This window comes from Zootermopsis nevadensis, unplaced genomic scaffold, assembly GCF_977971745.1.
Source record: "Zootermopsis nevadensis isolate Lab colony 2312 unplaced genomic scaffold, Znev_1.0 Znev_ptg000009l, whole genome shotgun sequence".
Taxonomy (NCBI): domain Eukaryota; kingdom Metazoa; phylum Arthropoda; class Insecta; order Blattodea; family Termopsidae; genus Zootermopsis; species Zootermopsis nevadensis.
In genome coordinates this window covers 3,064,659-3,083,825 of record NW_028259141.1, presented here as the reverse complement: position 1 = coordinate 3,083,825, position 19,167 = coordinate 3,064,659, and the positions used below count along the sequence as shown (strand labels likewise).

Below are 19,167 nucleotides of genomic sequence, written 5' to 3'. Positions count from 1 at the left end.
TCCCTTGACAGTGACATAATGTCCCCCCCCTCCAATACTGTATAAGTAGGAACAAAAATTCTGCATTTTTTCAGATTTTATTTGCATGATACATAATATGCATTATCAGTGTTCTACACTATACCAGGGATTGTCAAAACCCAGCCCGTGGTCCCCATGGCACCTCTTCATGTACGTCACTTCAATGTATCAGTAACTAACTACTGCCATTTCCTAAATTCAGTATCAATATATTTAATTTTGTGGTTTCTGTCAATTTGATCCTTTTCAGCTCCTACCTGTCCATCATTTGGCAGGACCATGGTTTAAACAAGTCCAAATAGACGATGAAGACCCAATTCTTTAGTAATTATTTGCTTCAGACTTTTCTGAGAGCCATCAGAGTTCTACAATTGCACAAGGAGCCTATTTTGTCACAAAGTGCTACGAATATTCTAAGAATAGTTGGCTGTGACTTTTAGTGTCAACCACTTCTTCCTGTTCGCAAATTGTGAATTTCCTTCCGGTACAAACAAGTTTCCAGGAATGTGTTGATGTTACACACAAATCCCAGCAACACTTTCTGAAATAAGGAATCACATCTCTGAATTTACAGGATCAGTGATTATGACTGTGTTACATAGTGTCTGACATGAACTTGAAGTCACTGGATATAATACAGGTGCATCTGTGGACTATCTGAGATAAATTCTTAATAACTGACATTAATTTTGTTCTCTTTGATTTATTTTTTACACTTATATGCACATTTCAGTGAACACATGCAACTATTCATTCACTTATGTTTTCAGACCATATACTATAAAACTTTAAAGTGTTAATTTGATTAATCCAGACAAAATACAAAAACACAATATGTACAAATCTACGGGCTTTATCCAATCCTTTTATAAGATGTCGCATAATTTTTGTGTCTTTGCCCCTCCTCCAAAAACGTTCGAATCAATGGAATTTCAATTTCATCAAACTTTGAAGAATATATGCCACTACAGGCCATACACAGTGTTCATGCAAACTTCTGAGGTGGGTGCAACACTTAGTGCCATAGAATGTAAATAATTGGCAACTGTATGAAATGCACATCTGGCTTCTAATCTGAGAGTGTTAACTAATGAACTGAACTAAAGTCTTTGTGGAGACTGAAGTTGATGAAAGACTTTTGGGCTATAAGCTGCATCAGGTGGTTATTCACTGTTCAGCCACCTGAGACGGCTTGTAGCCTGACAGTCTTTCATCAGTTAATCCACTGCTTCCCAAACCTTTCCCCCAAAATCACTTATCAGAAAGTCCTTTTTACCCAATGTAGGTAAAACACTAACTGCACAGAAATCATATATGACAAGTGAAGAGAGATCGGTAAAAAATAGGAAGCAAACAATAAGTCTGATGCAATGTCTTTATTTTAAACATCTCTAAACATTTTAGCAGCTACAAAAATTTGATAATTATCCACCATGAAAATATTTCATCGCCCAGGTCCCAGCTAATGAGCATAATGCCACTACTCCATCTTATTTACTAGTTCCACAAAACTGGGAGCAATTGGAGACAGAGCACATCTCACATCGTATTTGGGGTTCAGCAAACAATTTCGTTTTGTGCTCTTTATGAGGGCAACAGTGGAAAATCCTACTTCACACATGTAGGTGTAATGTGTATTCCGAGGTGTGTCGTTACCCAAAGAAAAACCACTTTTACCCCTTCTTGGGTAATTTACCCAGGTCTGGGAAGCACTGAGTTAATGAATTGTTGAAGTGGAGAATTTGAAATTTTATATACAATTTTTGTACTGCACATACAAATTCTGCATACAGTACTGATCGCTTTAAGCAATTACAAATATTGCATGAATGTCAGTTTATAGCTGACAAATTTAAGTCAAAATTTGCATACAAATAGATCACTGTACATTGTAACTGTTCATTTACTTTTGTTGTTGCTATTCTCATTACACGAACAGACACACAAAGGAGAAAAAGCTTCATATATTCTTAATAACGCATAATTTTGTTTCGCAGCCGAAGCCCAAAAATACAGTGAAAGAGGTGAGCACTTCTCATCAATCAAAAAATGAGGCTTAAACCTCAAGAACCACCTTAAAACAGAAGTCCACTAAAAGAGTATACGGATTTACCTAAAGGTTCAGTTATAGGCTATAATAAGAAATATTACACTACTTGAGAATTCAATGAACTCATTACTACATTCAAAAAGAAATTAGAAATGCTACAGTCAGAGACAGAAAAGCCTAAATTCAAAGCTGCAGGATGATAAATGAAAAAAGCAGTAGAAATGAAAATGCATGCACATAGGGACAAAGCAAAGAGACAGAGGAGATGTGACATGTGACTGTAAGGACTTGAGACGCACAAACCAGGAGAACCAGCTCACAATTTTCAACCTCCAAAAGAAAACTGACGTACTTGCTACAGAACTGAAATCTGTCAGAGAAACTCTTTGATTGAACCAAATGTACCAATAATTAGCCTAATTTCATCAAGATCTAAAATATATACCATGATCATTACCCAAAGACCAACACCAATTTCAGAATGATGAGATACAAAATGTATCTAGAAGAGGCAAATCATGTATTGATAGCATTTTCACATTTGAACACACCATAGAGAAATGACAAGAATACAATCCTGAAAGCAACATAACCTCCAATGATCTTGAAAGGCATTCGGCTGCACAGACAGGACAATACTTTGGTACATAATGCCCGTGCCACCTTATTTCTGTAAAAAATCCCATTATCACAACACAAAACCAATAGACACCGATGAAGGAGTGGGGTAAGGGAGTGGGTTGTGACCCACACTTTTTAATATATGATTCAAAACTAGATATAAAAAGCTTGTAAAAGAATAAAACTTAAACTGAGCACACAAGATTCGCAGATGACCCAGTAATAATATCTAAAGAATATTAACTACATCATTCCATGTACTTATTAAACATTTGTCAAATATATAATTTCAAAATATCTTATACAAAAGCTAAATGGCCTTCAGAAGGAAATTTCGTGTTAGAACAAAAATCATAAAAGACAACAAGTCTCAAATTTTAAATATCTTGGCAACGATATGTCCTACGACACCAATGCAGATATTAAAATTAAATTAGCTACATTCCAGTTCAAATGTGGAACAATACAGAGTATCTCATTCAAAAGTATGCAAAGACACCATACTAAAATTTTACAAGGTATCCCTACCTGGAAGTGAATTCAGGACTATTAAAACCAAAGATCTGCAACAGATTCAGTCACTGGAAATGTGTCTCCTTCACCAAATAAAAGTGTGCCATCGGCAGCCATAACCGAAAAGGTTACAGCTAATGAAGTAACTATCAAAATACGAACCTAACCTAACCTAACCTATCCTAACATAAACTGATGGCCATGCGCAGATGTCCTTGCCCCCACCCCTCTAAATTTTCCATCCACTTCTTAGGACTGTGTTGCCCTGTAACTTGGAAGACCACTGCTGTACAGGCTTTTGCCAGAAACGCTTCTAGAATTTCAGGTTCGGCCTTTCCATCTAAATTTTGTTTGGCTCTGCAGTGTTAGCTCTGTGTGGGTGGTCCGCCAGTGGTGATGTCCGCTGCGGTAAGTTTTTCCTTTATAATACTGGACATCACTCCGGTGTATATTTTGTACTTGTGTTAGTGATGGATGTCCTTGGGTTTAGGACTCTTAGGTGGCAGTCTTTAGTAAGCTAGAAGATAAGAAGACCAGGAAAACCTTCGTAACCAATTTAGAAGGAAAACTGGGAAGTATGGGATTGCATCAACCACAAGATATATCAAATGTAATGGGGAAGACTTAAAGAGAGTGTTGAAGAAACAGCAAAGGTCACACTTGGGACAGTACAATTTAATAAAAAGAAAGAATGGTTTGATGAAGAATGCCAAGAAGACATTCAAGAACGAGATAAAGCTTATCAAGGATATTTAGCACGCCCAACCGGGAAAAAGAAACAAGAATTAGAAGAGCTGAATAAGAAAGCTCAAAACACTTGTCGCAGGAAGAAAAGGAAACATATGACAGAGAAAATAAGTCAGATTAATGAGGAGTTTAGAACAGGTAACACATACATGGCATACAAAGAAATAAAGAATGTAAAAGAAGGGTTTAAACCAATTTTTGAAGTGGATGTAGCCTAATTTAACTCTTTAATGCCCATTGATAACTGCATGTAGCACCTAATTCAGTAGTCTTTAACTCTACCATTTTGCCTACAGAGTTAAAGTACTAGGCCAGTAGCTTCATGGAGGGACTGAGGAGAGAAATCTGTCAGAATTTTGTCAAGATACTACCAATATTATCCTCCTGTCTTCCAAGGTGCAGAAGTTTTGTTTGTCGATAACACTCAATTCTGAAGATCCTAATTTGCATTTGGCCATCAATTCTGAGATTTTTCTGGTTTTCCTCAGTCCTACAGGCAGATTCTGGGACAGTACAAGCAGGATTTGAGGTTCTCATGGCAGTGACATGAAGATGGTTGTCTTCTGGCCTGTAGAACCATGCAGTCTGGTAGAAGTTTACCAGCATTTCTGAGGTACTTGCTACCTCCATTATCAGGGTGATGAGGAAACTACATGTGATGATTTAGTCTCAGAAACAAATTAGTCAGTCAAGGCAGAACCTAGACCGGACCAATGGGAATAAGGCAAGGAATGGGCAATGGGAGAGAAGAGAGCATACCACACACTGGTAAAGAAGGGAAAAGAGACAGAGGATAACTGAAGTGGCCCCTTGGGGACCAGTGGAAAGATTACCGGAACACAAAATGAGGGAAAGAAAATATTCAGAGCAAAAATGGACTGGATAACATCAAGTGTAGGGTGAGACGAAATAAGGCACTGGCCAAGGCCGGGTTAATGTCCTCAAAAGGACTGTGTGAGCCACCAGGTCACCATACTGGAGTCTGTTCAAACAATCATTCAATGCATACAAATTTTTAATCTGAAATCTTTGATTTTGTAACAAATCAACATTCAATGTGTGTTCAGCTGTTATGTTCTTTTGTAACACGCGCAACGTTTCTATTCATAGACCACATAAACTGGTACAAAACGTTAACTGGTTTGACACTTTGAATAATGAGAAGTGTAACGTTGGAACAAGCAAGAAAGAGAAACAGCAGTTTTCTCTGATTGTGTCCATCAGAATTTGAAAATGGACCTAAGTGGAAGCACTTTTTCAATGCTAGCCTCTTGTTGACATCCTTGGAAGCACAGTTTTCATGCGATTAATTTATTTGAAATAGAAAAAAAAAGTAAGAAACTTTAAAATGTTTTATTTTACATAAATGAAACTACCTTATTTGACATAATATGTAACTGCCTTAAAAGACAATCTTTTGTTTTTAAGGAGAAATTCACTTCTTTCATTTGTGTACTCTAAAGTTCTTATGACAGAGGACATATATTTAGAGTAATACAGGAATGGTGATAAACAGCATAAAGACTTAATTACAGATCTTTCGCTGTGAAAGCTTATATGCTTGTCGACCAGATGGTTGCCTCGGGCAAGCAGTATAGGGACATACAAGTCTCGTTGACCAACATAGTCACAAACCTCAGGGCTGGCAGAGCTGTAAATGTCAGAGAAAATATTATATTAAATGTATTCCAGAACTTTCATGCAAAACCTTCACCAACACAGAGAACTAATTTGCCTGCGTACTGAAAAGGTTACAGGTTATTTAATGATGATATGTCAGTGGCAGAATTATTATATAATGGTAATGCTCCTGACGCATTTTAGAAGAGCACGATTCGAATCTTACCTGGGTCGCCAGTTATCCTGATTGAAGATTTTTGTGGTTTTACTGTCTCTACAAGAAAATTTTCCAATACTACCTTGAAAGAAGTCACAGCCATTCTCCTTCCTACCTGTTACCCTGTCACCATAAGTAATCATTATTCTGCCTCACTGAAGCTGAAAAAGCTTGTTAAATAACTTGAAAATCAATAATTAAGACCTGCAGGAGACAGGATAATGTTCATGAGGGATAAATAGATATTGACACTGAAAGAAGTCGGTCACAGAAACCCCTGTGGTACTGTCGCAGTATTTACATGAAGAGTCTGAGAAGAACCAGTCAGAACAGACAGAAACCTGGCAGATATTTTAAATTGTTAGCTCAAAGACGCAAAATCACCAGTCTGCAGTCTACTCCATCAGATATTATTCTAACCTTAGTATAATAAGAGTGGGAACGCAGATTGCGTTGCATTTCCGCTGTTGTCTGATCTGATGAAATGCTGGTAAATCGTCAATGTACCGTTCAACATGTCTGCATGCAGGAAGAGGCCTTCTCACACACATATAGGTCTTGACAAACTATTCTCTCATCTCCGACTATACAATCCACTGGTGGGCCTTAGCTGCCTATTTCGGAGGTTACTTCATATTTTGACAAAGTATTACACATAATTAACTACGGATGGCAACCTAACCAAACCATTAACTACGACACCTGCTCTTTCTTCATACTCAAATGCCCTACTTCCGACTTCCTGTGCGATGGCATTGTACTCCAATATCAGTTAGTAAGCAAAAGTAATCTTTAAAGATGTAGAATAAATTTATAGTCTACCACATTGGTGGTGTGGGCAAGGTGCGGTAGCATTTCAGATGTCTGCATGGCTCTCTGCACGACCACATCACTGCTGGTGCTATTGGTGCACATCTGCTTCGATTCTGCCTGGGCTGGAGATTTGGTGGTTGTGCCGTTCCACTCGGCTAAGTTATTGGTCTTTCAGAACTGCCTGTGATGTTGTCGGCGGGCTCCTAATTCCTTCCGACACCGGCAGGGTCTTCCACATTGCCGTCAGTGTCGCTGGCTCACTTATGTTGTTGACTCCCTTGGTATGACGTCACAGGTTGAAGTCCTGGATATTGTTATTGGCTGCCCTGTCATAGAATTTCAGACTATCTGAGGCCGGTCCATACTTGAGAGGGTTTTTGGCTGCAACTAAAACGCTTAATTACAGGGGATACGTATATACTTTCTGTACTTAATACTAGGTCCTAGAGCATGTTAATAATGTGAGGTCTGAGGCTCAATTTGCATAAGCAAGTGTCCAGTTATATGTTACAAAAGGTGGACTAATACTTCATTGAACTAACTTCATTCAGTGCAGCAATACCCCTAAGACCCTTGGTACAGATTGGTATCGTTGACATGCTTAAACTGGTTAGTCTGATTAGGATTTTTTAAATATGACATCATGACTGGGTACTGGACTGATGGATTTCCAGAACATTACCCGGTCCACCTCCACTTTGTGTGTGGCAAAAAGTTCTCTGAGGTGAGGACACAGGTATCCTTTGTGTGGCCTGCGTGGATTCATTAGAGATAGGTCTCATCTAACCACTGTTTAGACAATACCAGCAAGGTGATGGCTTAGCACATTCAGACGTCTTAAGACTGTAAGTGTCAGTCGGTCTGCTGCCTCGATGCTGTGGACACAACCGTGTTCATCACCCTGACATGCCAGCGACTCTCAAGATTCAAACCTGTGAGAACTCATGAGTTGGTGCCTAGAACCGCCACACTAGCTAACAACCAACACCAAACACAGTTTCAGTAATGGCATTGCATGTCAGAATGCCATATTTTACATGTGATGCCATCATTACGTAGTTTTTAGAATTACTTCTAAATGAGGTAAAGGTATAGAAGATATAAAAGTAAAGGAAGTAGGAGTAAGGACTGCTTTTGCCATTCACAGTTGCTATGGGTAATTTAAGAAATTTTCCTTTTCCAATTCACATGTGGACATTGCCAGCTATTATGAGCTGGGATAGCTCAGTCAGTATAGTGACTAGCTACGGGCTGGACGACCGGGGTTCGATCCCCGACGGGACAGAGGATTTTTCCTCTAGCCTCTGCATCCAGACCGGCTCTGGGGCCCACCCAGCCTCCTCTACAATGGGTACCGGGGTCCTTTCCCGGGGGTAAAGCCAGCCGGGGCGTGATGCTGACCACTCACCCCCATCTAGTGCCGAGGTCAAGAAAGAAAGGAGCTATACCTCCACTCACCCCAAGCGCCTTTACGGCACGTAGCAGGACAAACTTTACTTTACTTTTACATTGCCAGCTATTACCAAGAGATCTACTACTTCAGATGAATTGAGTATCTTAATAATGCATTATCATGCTATCTGCTAAATAAAATTTTCAGCATACAAATTCTAAAATTCTAAACATCTACTCCAAACATTTTAATGTAAATTAACTTTTCAAAAACTGACGGTGATATCTCCACATTCATCACAATGCACATATTTCCAATAACGATATTTTCAACTCCAATATCTGACATCACAACCAACTTATTTCATATATTCACAAGAGAATAGAGGTCCCAAATATTTCCGCTCCGGCCATGCGGTGACAGTGGACAAAATTTATACTGTGTTTGGGTGATTGTGGTTAATGATGATTAAGTGGTATTTTAAGACCTTCAACACATGTAATATTATAAAATTGAAGCCTCTGTTCTGAGTGCTTCCAGCATCACCAACCTGAATTACAAATACAAATCCCATCTTCATATTCTACAGATATTATATGCTTACAAAATTGGAATATTACAAAATTTTTTTGAAACTAGAAATTGCAATTTTATCAGTCCCGAGTGACGGGGTATGAGGTTTTAGTAACAATAAGTGTACATACCAAGATGACTGTACTGTCTGGAGGTTGGTGCATGTTCTGCTGCTGTATCTCACTGAGCTTTTGTGCGTACCATGGTCGAAATCCATCCGTATATTGTTGTTGGGAATACATGCTTGGTTGCTTCTGGAAAATCACGTAGCATACAAAAGTTTGTTCATGCAAAACCTGTAGGAGTGTCGTCTAAAGTGAAGCTTTTGCGGCCACTGAAGTTGAAGAAACACTCTCAGGAGATTGTTCTTGAAATGTTGGCAGAAGATATCGTTTATTCAACATTCATCCACCTCACGTGGAGTATTTCATCAACATGTAACAGCGGCACTCATTACTCTACCAGCTCAGTAGCCATAATTTAAAATATAAAGTTAAAGACAGTTTTTATAAGTTGCACTTAACAGAAGTAACACATCTAAAAATGGTACCTTCAGCAGCCGTGAGAGGATGAAGGCAAAGATGACGACTTTGAGAGGCTGCACCACAAAGACACTAAGGAGAAATGCTGTTAATACAGCTGCAACCCACATCTGGCTCCTCATCAGACTGAACTTGAGTCCGAAGATCACCGAGGAGATGGCGGAGAATGAGACAATCAAAGCACAGAGAATCCTGCAAAAAACAGAAAACCTACATGACAAGAGGCAACAGCGTAATAAAATTATTCTGTGGCTATTGAAGCCTTATTGGCCCAGGTATTTAACTGGTCGTAGTAAGCAGCTGCCCAGAATTTAAACACCAGAGGCCACAGAGCATTATAATTATTTTAAGTACATTAATAAAAAATTTGTAACTAAATAAATTTTTATGATACATTCATGCAATGAACTTTGTCTTTATGAAGAAAGATCACAGTATCACAAAAATGTCAGATCTGAAAATGACGAAACAAAAGTGACATACTTTCCTTGTTGTTTTAAATTATTGGCATTCACTTTGGAAAAATAACTCTCTCTTCTACAAGCTGTGGTCCCACATTATAAAATCATGTCTACATAACATGCACTCCACAGATTTCTGCCTCTGTAGTGACAGCAGTTATTGTTTATGTGAGAAAAAAAAAGTTCTGCAACAAAAGTTGCAACTGACTGCATTCGTGAACATGTAAGACTCACATCTTACCTACATTATCTAGAGATTTGAATCTTTAAACTGTTTAAATATTTATTATTTAGATGTGTGTATGCACATTTACTAGTCGATTTTAAAAGCGTTACTTTGTGTGGCAAGAAAGCATTCCACTTTAAATCAATCCCTATGGCTGGACCCACAACCTGTATGAGATAAGCAGGAAGTGACACAGAATTCTGTACGGAAACCATTTTAAAAACCAAGACGAGCGAGTAACATCGAAACAGTGATTATGGAACTTGTAAAAGGTATATATCATACGGGCTATCATAATCAAAAATACATTGACCTGAAAACTCTACTAGTTACTATTTTGTTTTATACTTTATGCTAGCTTCCTGCTTCACACTTACGATATCACTCTGATGAACCAAGGAGGAAACCAATAAAATGATTTCCTTTTTTGTTTCCATCCTTTATCCTCTGATGTATGCTTCATGTCACCATGGGAAGTATCTGCATCTTGAGATTTTGATTTCAGTCTGTCTCGAGACTCTAAGCGTAGGTTTGGAATAAGTGGCTCCATCATGATAAATGTAAGTAAAGAACTCCACCACTTCTCTCTTCCCATTTCTCCTTCTGATGTGACGGATAAACATGGAAAGGTAAAAACTGATTATTACAGAAATATAAGCACATGACAAGAAATCCTAATCTGCACACAAGCCATGACAATAAGTGACAAAAATTTTGAAAATATATAAAATTCCAAGTCTAATTCATTAGAATGTAATTAATTAAAATTAACTAGCATCAGCATATGACGATCAAACGTTATAACAACTCGTTAAATCAAAAAAATAATGAATGAATAAATAAATAATGTAAGTCATTTTCATTGAAACTAAACAAAAAGTAAAGTACACCATGTGGGCACTCGGGGGAGAGGTAACCTAAATATAGCTCCTAATCATTTATAACCTTGCAACTAGATAGGAATGGGTGGTCAGCGTTACTCCCCGGCCAAGCTTTACCCCGGCAAATGTCCCCAGTACCCACTGGATAGGAGAGTGTGTAGGCACCAGAGCTGGTCTGACGCAGAAGGTAGAGGAAAAATCCTCTTCTCCTGCCGGGGATCAAACCACGGTCGTCCAGTCTGTGGTCAGTCACTATACTGACTGAGCTAGCCAAGATCTTTACACTGAAACTACAATTTGAAAAACAGGAAACAGGAAAAGGAGTCACCTGTCTTCTGCGGCTCTACTTCTGTATCAGGTGGCGGATCTGTTGAGGAACCTTCGACTCTTTTACTATAATATAATTCCTCACTTGGAGCAGTTTTTCTGTGTAAACAACATTAAAATAATCAAAATTAGAATTTTAATCTTGGTTATGAACTTTGGTCAGGGAATATGTTAACAGGCTGAAGGGCAAACAGCATGTAATACATACAACAGTTACCACGCTAACATCAAGTAATTACGAATTAAATCTGGCATTGGATTTGATTTCGCGATTTTTCCTGTCACCATGAAGTTTACTTTACTTGGACAATTATACTCACCAATGTAAGATTTGAGGTTTTCACAGCAGTGAGTATGAAGATTTCTGTTTTCTGGGTTGTTGCATTGTGTAGTCTGGTCGATGTTAACCAACATTTCAGAGGTCATGCTGTCTCGCCCTGATGACGGAGGCAGCACGACCTCTGAAATGTTGGTTAACATCGACCAGACAACACAGCGCAACAACCCAGAAAGATATCTTTATACACACCGATGTCTGTCATTGACTATTATTAATACAATTATGCAAATTCTGATGCTTAAATTTTAATATCTAGCAAATAACATGCCTGCATGGATGGAGAAAATGGTAAAGAAAATTGAAGAATATCAGGCAGAGGGTAACATAAGACAAATGTATAAGTCTGTTAGGAATCTCAGTACTGGATATCTACCAAGATTACAAGTATGTAAGGATAAAGATGGGAAACTACTTTCGGATCAAAATGAATGTCTAGAAAGATGGGCAGAACACTTCCAGGAGCTGTATAAATCTAATACCATAGATACTGTAGAGGAGGGCCAGCCTCAAGTCATAGAAATTGAGCTAGAAAGACGATCGCTGGAAGAAGTGAAATGCACAATTCTGAAGCTCAATAATAATAAAGCACCTGGAGAAGATTTGCTCCCTAAAGAGGTATTTAAGAATGGGGGAGAGGCACTTGGGAAGAGAGTACACCAGATAGTGTGTTCAATATGGGACCAAGAGGAAATACCCAGTAGTTGGAAACGTGGAATTATTTTCCCAGTTCATAAGAAAGGTGATAAAATGGATTGTAATAACTACAGGGGAATTACACTCTTAAATACTGGATGTAAAATATTCTCTAATATCCTGAACATGCAAGCATCAAAAATGGTAGAAGTGCTGGGGGAGTATCAGTGCGGATTTCGTGCAAGTAGATCTAATCTTGACCATATCTTCACCTTATCCCAAATTATGGAAACGTTTTATGAGTATAATGTACATCTACATCTTTTATTCATAGATTATCAGCGAGCGTTTGGTAGTTTGGATAGAGTAAGGATCAGTGAGGCATTAAGGAAAGTTGGCTTTCCAGGAAAGTTAATAAGATTGATTAAAATTACTCTAGAGAATACAACAGCTAGAGTTATGGTGCAAGGTGAAGTTTCGCCAGTTATAAGAGTGGAAACTGGAGTGAGATAAGGGGATGCTTTATCCGCTTTGATCTTTATTGTAGTTTTAGATATTATTGGCCCGCTCCAAAAACGACAGAATATATTGTCTGAAATTATATTTGTGTTCTTTTAAGCAGCAGACCTCTGGAGGTCAGACAGGGCCTGCTGGAGAAATCCAGATTGGCCCAACATGCGTACGAAGAAGATCATCATGTCTGTTAGGATGGGGCCAGATTATTATTAACTGAACCCAATACCATCTACAGAAAATACAAGGAGGCTGCACACATGGCACTACTCGCCAATCCTATCAGCCAGCCTAGTTTGGATTTATCTCCTATTTGGATACCTGACATCTCTCAAGAAATCCAAGGTGGGCATCGAGTTTCAAGTTAATATTCATGTGTATTTATTCCCACCTTTTGTGAGTTTTTGTCTTCTGGCTTTATTCGTGTTCATGAATTTTGTTTTCTACATACTATTCTTTTACGTCCCACGGATGGATGGTGTGGTTATGCCTTTTTATTCTGGGACTTTCACTTTTTAATTTGTCCGGAGATAGGGATTAGCTCTATCTAGTGGGCCCAACTGAGTAGGAACCTGAAGACGGAGATAGAGCCCCATCTCCGAAACGTCGTTTTACGTTTTTTACGTTTTATTACTAGATGATGGATAATATCCAAGTAAATTTTTATTCAATTGACTCTTCACCATCATCAAGAAGTTTTAGATTTGATATGTCCTGATGAAATGTGAGTGCATCAGTTCATGACGTATGTAATTCATTACTGTTACTATCTTATGTCTAGTTGAATTTTTAAGTTATGTACTTTAGGTTATATGGTTTTGTAATATTATGAGTTCTTTTATTTTGAGTGTGGTGTGTTGTTTTGTTGTGTCTCATTGTTTTGTTGTGTCTTATTGTTTTTGTTGTGTCTTATGTTTTTTTGTCTTACTGTTTTGTTGTCTCATTGTTCTGTTGTTTCTTATTGTTTTTGTTGTGTCTTATGTTTTTTGTGTCTTATTGTTTTGTTCTGTCTCATTGTTTTGTTGTGTCTTATTGTTTTGTGTCTTATTGTAGGACCACTACCACCGGGTAAAAATCCATTTGCAGTCAAATAAATAATAATAATAATAATAAAAATCACAACGGTTAAGATGGGCAGGACATGTGGTCAGAATGGGAGAGGATAGACTGCCACATTTGGTATTAAACCAGAAATTGTGGGGAACAAGACCTAAAGGAAGACCAAGGGGAAGGTTGATTGATGCGATAGATGAAGATATGAGAAAGATGAAAGTATGCAACTGGAAGAAGATAGCTCAAGATAGGAAGAGATAGGGACATAATGTTCGGGATGCCAGAGTCCACCAAGGGCTCTAGTGCAAGAGAATAAGAAGAAGAAAACATAAAACAACTAAACACCATTCATTTCATCTCACCTGAACAGGAGAGCAAACAGGAAAGTGACAGGTGCCGTAAGAAAAGCCCCCGCAACAGTACAGAGTAACTGCCATCCAAAAAGTTGAAAGATGTTTTCACCAAGCTCTTCAGCTGCATAAGAAACAGAAACACCGTGTTATTTCACAACACAAACTTTACCTGTGAATCTTTTGTAGTAGCCACATATATGGCCCTGTGCATAAGGGTATCTAAAAATTGTAAGCATTCTTTGAAGGAGCAAGACCAAATGTATACAGATCGTAAAACAGCCAGTTCGTCTCCTTAATAACCATGGTGATACAATTTCATGAGAAATAATATTTGTTACTTAAATTTTAATACTGCTGTGAGACAAAGACCAAAAGATTGTCTAATACTTTTACTTTATTCTTTATGTTTAGTCTAGAAATAAGTTTTATTTACTAGAACTGTAATCATAAAACAATTCCTTATAAGAGGGCAATTGTGGGTGAAGAGGTTCACAATCTTGCACCTTCATACCATGAGCATATAGATGGATAAAGGGCCATGAATGAACTAATAATGTAATGTGCCCTGGGCCATGTTTGGAATTTCTAAATGTTATAATGTACAATAATACTTTTCCTTTGATTAAAACAACATGTGCTGTGTGAGCTCATTATAGAACTACCGTCACTTACCAGGATCATCTACCGGAATGCCGGACAGTAGTATGCTGGTGATTATGGTAGCCATGGTGATGCTGAGAGCCACAGAGAGGCGCTGTGTTCGGGTGTATGTGCTGCGTCGATGTCTGTAACATACCCACTTCATTAACACTGCTCTGCTTAGCTGTAATTTTTATGGAAAAGGAGTTGGCTAAGTGGAGAGGTTAGAATGTATGTGCAATGTGGTACAGATGTGACTGACATGAAATGCAAAATAGTAACTGCAGAAGCTCATGAATTAGCCAACTTGAAAGACCAAGACATTGATGTGAAACTGAAATTAAAATTGACTGCATGGAAACAGGTTCCGGGAATGTTAACTGGACTGAAAGTTTCAGAATAAGGCCGATGATAATAAGAACTGGGCCCCATGGCAGGTTTTTTATAAGCAGTGTTGAAATTTGGTATTTTATCTACTCTTAAGACGAGTAAACTGACTAGTCAACATACAAATTCTTTTCTCTCTCATACAATGTCCTTGTAGCAGACAATATAATTCCCGCATGTCTCAAAACTCCATCTGATTCTGCGCCTCATTATCTGCCAACTGTAGAGCAGTAGAAAGTCTTTCAATCGTTACCTCAAGAAGATGCTGGTCCACACATGCTGCTCCTGGAAGCCCAAGTAGAGATGACCAGCAAACAGCACTTTCCAGTCGTACAGCGCTTCCACTGTGGCTGGGAACAAAACACAGCGTAAGGTGTACCCCTCGTGCATCACTGACAACCAGCGACGCACCAGAAATGTCCATACTTGATTTTGCAGTAAGTCTGTCACCACAATCCTGTCACAGTACCTGCAATATGACCACATCAAAATACTTTAATTCTTTCATAATTAAGGGAGGTGTTCTGTCAAAAAAACAGTATTTTTTATGTTCTAAAAAATTTCCCCAAGAAATAAAGATTGAACTTATTGAACATTACACATTACAGATTTCAAAAGTAAAGGTATATGAAAAAGAAGAATATAAGTATTTAATATATGCAGGGATGTCCAAATCCTGATGCCATACTATCCTCTTATGCGTAGTTCAGCAGTGTGCACCCATCATTATCCAAAGCATCTATCTATTTAGAAAAGTTTAAACCAGTAATTCCAAATACCAATCTTTCGCTTTGAAACTTCCATTCATCTCTGTCGAAAACATGAAAACGACAAACATTTACATTATTAAATAGTGGAAGCCTTACTCGAATATGTGTGGGTATCAACTCGAGTTTTTTACAGACAATCTGAAAAGTGTTTATGGTAGAAAGATGATTCTTGAACCAACAGTCACCATATTATCCGTAGAATCAATGACTGCTCTTAAATATTGTTGAATGCATATGAATCTGAGAATATGATATTCCAAAATATGATTCTGCACTGATATGAATAAATATAGGAGTTCAAAAGTTGAAGAAACACATACACACACTCATAAAACAGCATCGTGATCTCGTAACATAGGATAAGCTGAAAATTGTGCTGAACAAGGACAATTCCCTCAGATGCTACCTCTGGCTGTACTTAAGAGAACTGAGTAGACATAAGCACAACACATGTTGATTTAAAGTTGTATTCCTAACAGTGAAGGTGTTAAAAAAATGGAAGTACAGAAATACAAAGTTCCAAACATTTTGTTAAAGGTTTGTAATTTCTTTACCAGGCTGTGTGGTGACCAGAGCAGTTGTGCCATAAGCTGATGTAAGAGATGGAGCCTAACCTCCGGGCTTCGAGGAGCACGAAAAAGTTGTCAGAGCTTCGAGAGTGGATGGCCTTGCTGCCACTCACCAGAATGTGATCCTTGGAAAAAGACAGTCAAGATGAGAGCATGTCAAGCATATGACACTATTAAAAACAATTCACATTTCAAACAAATATCTTTAGGTACATTTACCCTTTTACATCATTTACATTCCTGGAGTCTATGTGCATGCATGGAATTCAAATAGACTCCAGGTGTTCGATATAAAAAAGTGCATTTATTGCACTACTTAGCTAGAAACTTGAAATAACAACTCTATTATGGAGAACAAGTACTTTGTCCCATGTAAGTAAATTAGTCGCATCAGTCTTTAACATACTTACTTTGCATTTTTTATCAATTTTCTGATAACTTTTGCATGTTTTAATTGAATATTCTTTGATTTTAATCCAATACTGCAGCTTGAGAATGGCAGAGATTTGACTTCACTTTGAATTGCTACGTTACTTGGTCAGAAATAAAGTCCAAGCAAATTTTAAAACACTAGACCAACCATGAGTGGCATGCATGTTTAGCACTCTACAGAATTTAACATTACTGTAGTTTATATCATTATTTTGCAGACCATTTACTGCTAACTTGCCATATCAGAGAGAAGAGGATACCGGGTTTCAACCTGACAGGGAAGGCAGAATTTCCAAAACAAACCAGGTTCTTCAGTAGGAGTAAAGAGTTGTAATATCAGTGCTCTAATGAGACTGAACGTATCTTACCATACTTTTGTCCTTATCTCCCACTAGCTTTATACCAACAACGGAAGAAGTTCCAGCATTTCTCTGGTACCCAGTGTACACTGCTACTAAGTAAGGGTAGCTGTCGCCAGGACAGTTGTCTCCGAGAATTATCACTTCGTTCTGAAACCAATAAATATTCACTGCACAGATTTCAACATTGCAGGGAAAAAATATCCTGTGTTGTGGCTACCCTTTGAAAATTATTTTGTTTTAGAACCCAACATTTAGGATAATCTGCTTTTCCTGCTTTTCAACTATGTAAATATTTGGAGAAAAACATCACTGAGAATTTGGCAAGAGGTACGAAGATGACCGAATACTGTCCTGTATAGTCTGGTAGAACATTACTGACATTTCAAATGCGCAAACTGCCCATAGTATGAACAGATGGAAAAAGACTTAGGGCTGTGTCTTTTACTTTGGGCAATTAGACTTGCAATGCCACATACTTATAGGAAAAAACGAAAAACAAAATGCCTTCACACATGTGACACTGAGGAAGTAAAAAATTTATTTAATTATCTAAAACATAGTTTCAGAGCAATAACTAAATGTACAATACCTTAGAAATATCCTGTTTGTCCTTCACATGTGTCCATATATGGATGAGGAAGTAGACAACTAAAATTGTCAACACGAAAAAAAGTATGACAGTGTTACTGGAGGCAGAAATAAAGTTCACGTCTATGTCGAGAACGGGATCAACGTTGCTGGAAGGTATAAGAACAGTCCCAGAAAACCCACCGAAGTGAGTGCAGCGGCAGTGCAGTCGGTTCAGCGTCGTCTCATTCCCTGACTACAAAGCGCAAACACATTTAGTAAGGTTATGTTGGAAATAAAGTCAAAATTAATGGGAGAAACAAACTACGGTAATCTTAACACTAGGTATATTTACTTTGCAGCGTATTTATAATTTTGAAACTCTCATTTATCTTCATGATAATATGTTATAGACACAAGTCTAATGTTGACCTAATGAACAGTACAAATACCACTTATCTAAGTAATGTAAATAACTTTACCCGCATTTCACGAAACACAAATCACATCAGAAATGTTCTCAATAAAATTTGGAGGCCTTTGTAACACATATGTTTCATATCACGCAGCAGAGTTTGTATATGCATTTAGACATTTTACAGAAATTGACGTACGCAGTTTCAATTTGAAAAACAGCCATTTACATCAGATGGATGTCAAAGTTCAACAAATATTCCTCAAAATATGAACTGTACTCTTCTGGGTTAAGGTACTGTTCAGTTCTCTGGCGCAACTTATCGCCTCGGCCTTCTGGTGATGAATTCTTCAGAAACACCAATAATAAAGACTCAAACAACTATACAGCTTCATAACAAAGGAGACCACAATCAACATTTTATTATGATCCTAGTAGCCTTTGTAGCAAGAAAACAACATCTACTTGGGAAAGGTCTTCTTACTTTGTCACCGCAGATAACAAATATCAAACCACCTTTGGCAATGGGAAAGTGTGTTTATTTACGTGGCAGCTGCTGTCACTGAAATTAGCTATTTGTCAGTCTGAGAAAAAAAAACGTTTTGGGACTGTTTACAATTCATTATGTGTGTATATCAGTTCCTTACCAGATGATAGGCAAAAGTAACATTCAAAAAAGTTTATAATATTCACGAGACTGCTATCGTTAGGAAGTATACCACTATTTCTCCATAAACAAATCTAGGTATTTTTACCTGAAAGCCAAATTCTACTCTTGGGAGGTTATGTATCAGTTGAAATCCGAATATTCATAGCTACACCCGACCTCAACTAATAACTCCAATGACCAATTAAAAAATCTCCCTTTATGATGTGTTTGGATCCAGTCAGTTCGTAATAATGTGAACAGTAAGATGGTGATTGATATGAATAAAATGATTTGTAGAGAGACAGAAAAAAGTAAAATAAAAGACAAAAGATCCACATAACCTAACGTAACCAATGATAAAATTTTGTGTGTGTGTGTGAGGTATTTGGGTTCTTTGCGCTCATCGTAAACAATTGTTAAAATACTTTGCTATTGAGTGGATGGTGAAGTATAGGATTCTTATGAAGCTTCCTGCAATTA

General features: G+C 37.8%; 1 protein-coding gene and 1 long non-coding RNA gene across 2 annotated transcripts in view; one reads left to right on the top strand and one right to left on the bottom strand.

Moving 5' to 3' along the window:
• The first annotated feature begins 34 nt into the window (after nt 1-34).
• LOC147874336 (uncharacterized) lies at nt 35-1,099 on the top strand. Its single transcript, XR_015534300.1, has 2 exons — nt 35-171; nt 272-1,099. It is a non-coding gene; the product is annotated as an uncharacterized LOC147874336 (long non-coding RNA).
• Nucleotides 1,100-5,290: 4,191 nt separating this feature from the next.
• Nucleotides 5,291-19,167, bottom strand: part of LOC110839974 (polycystin-1-like) — a 34,296-nt gene continuing 20,419 nt past the window's right edge. Inside the window, exons 18-29 of the mRNA XM_087345441.1 lie at nt 17,646-17,879; nt 17,063-17,203; nt 16,248-16,387; nt 15,177-15,392; nt 14,570-14,682; nt 13,907-14,018; nt 11,007-11,104; nt 10,175-10,400; nt 9,119-9,302; nt 8,700-8,822; nt 6,612-6,989; nt 5,291-5,603 (exon numbers count right to left, since the gene is read on the bottom strand). Of these exons, the coding sequence (XP_087201567.1) occupies nt 6,942-6,989; nt 8,700-8,822; nt 9,119-9,302; nt 10,175-10,400; nt 11,007-11,104; nt 13,907-14,018; nt 14,570-14,682; nt 15,177-15,392; nt 16,248-16,387; nt 17,063-17,203; nt 17,646-17,879 (1,635 nt within the window). The 3' untranslated portion in view covers nt 5,291-5,603; nt 6,612-6,941. The remainder of the gene's footprint in view (nt 5,604-6,611; nt 6,990-8,699; nt 8,823-9,118; nt 9,303-10,174; nt 10,401-11,006; nt 11,105-13,906; nt 14,019-14,569; nt 14,683-15,176; nt 15,393-16,247; nt 16,388-17,062; nt 17,204-17,645; nt 17,880-19,167) is intronic.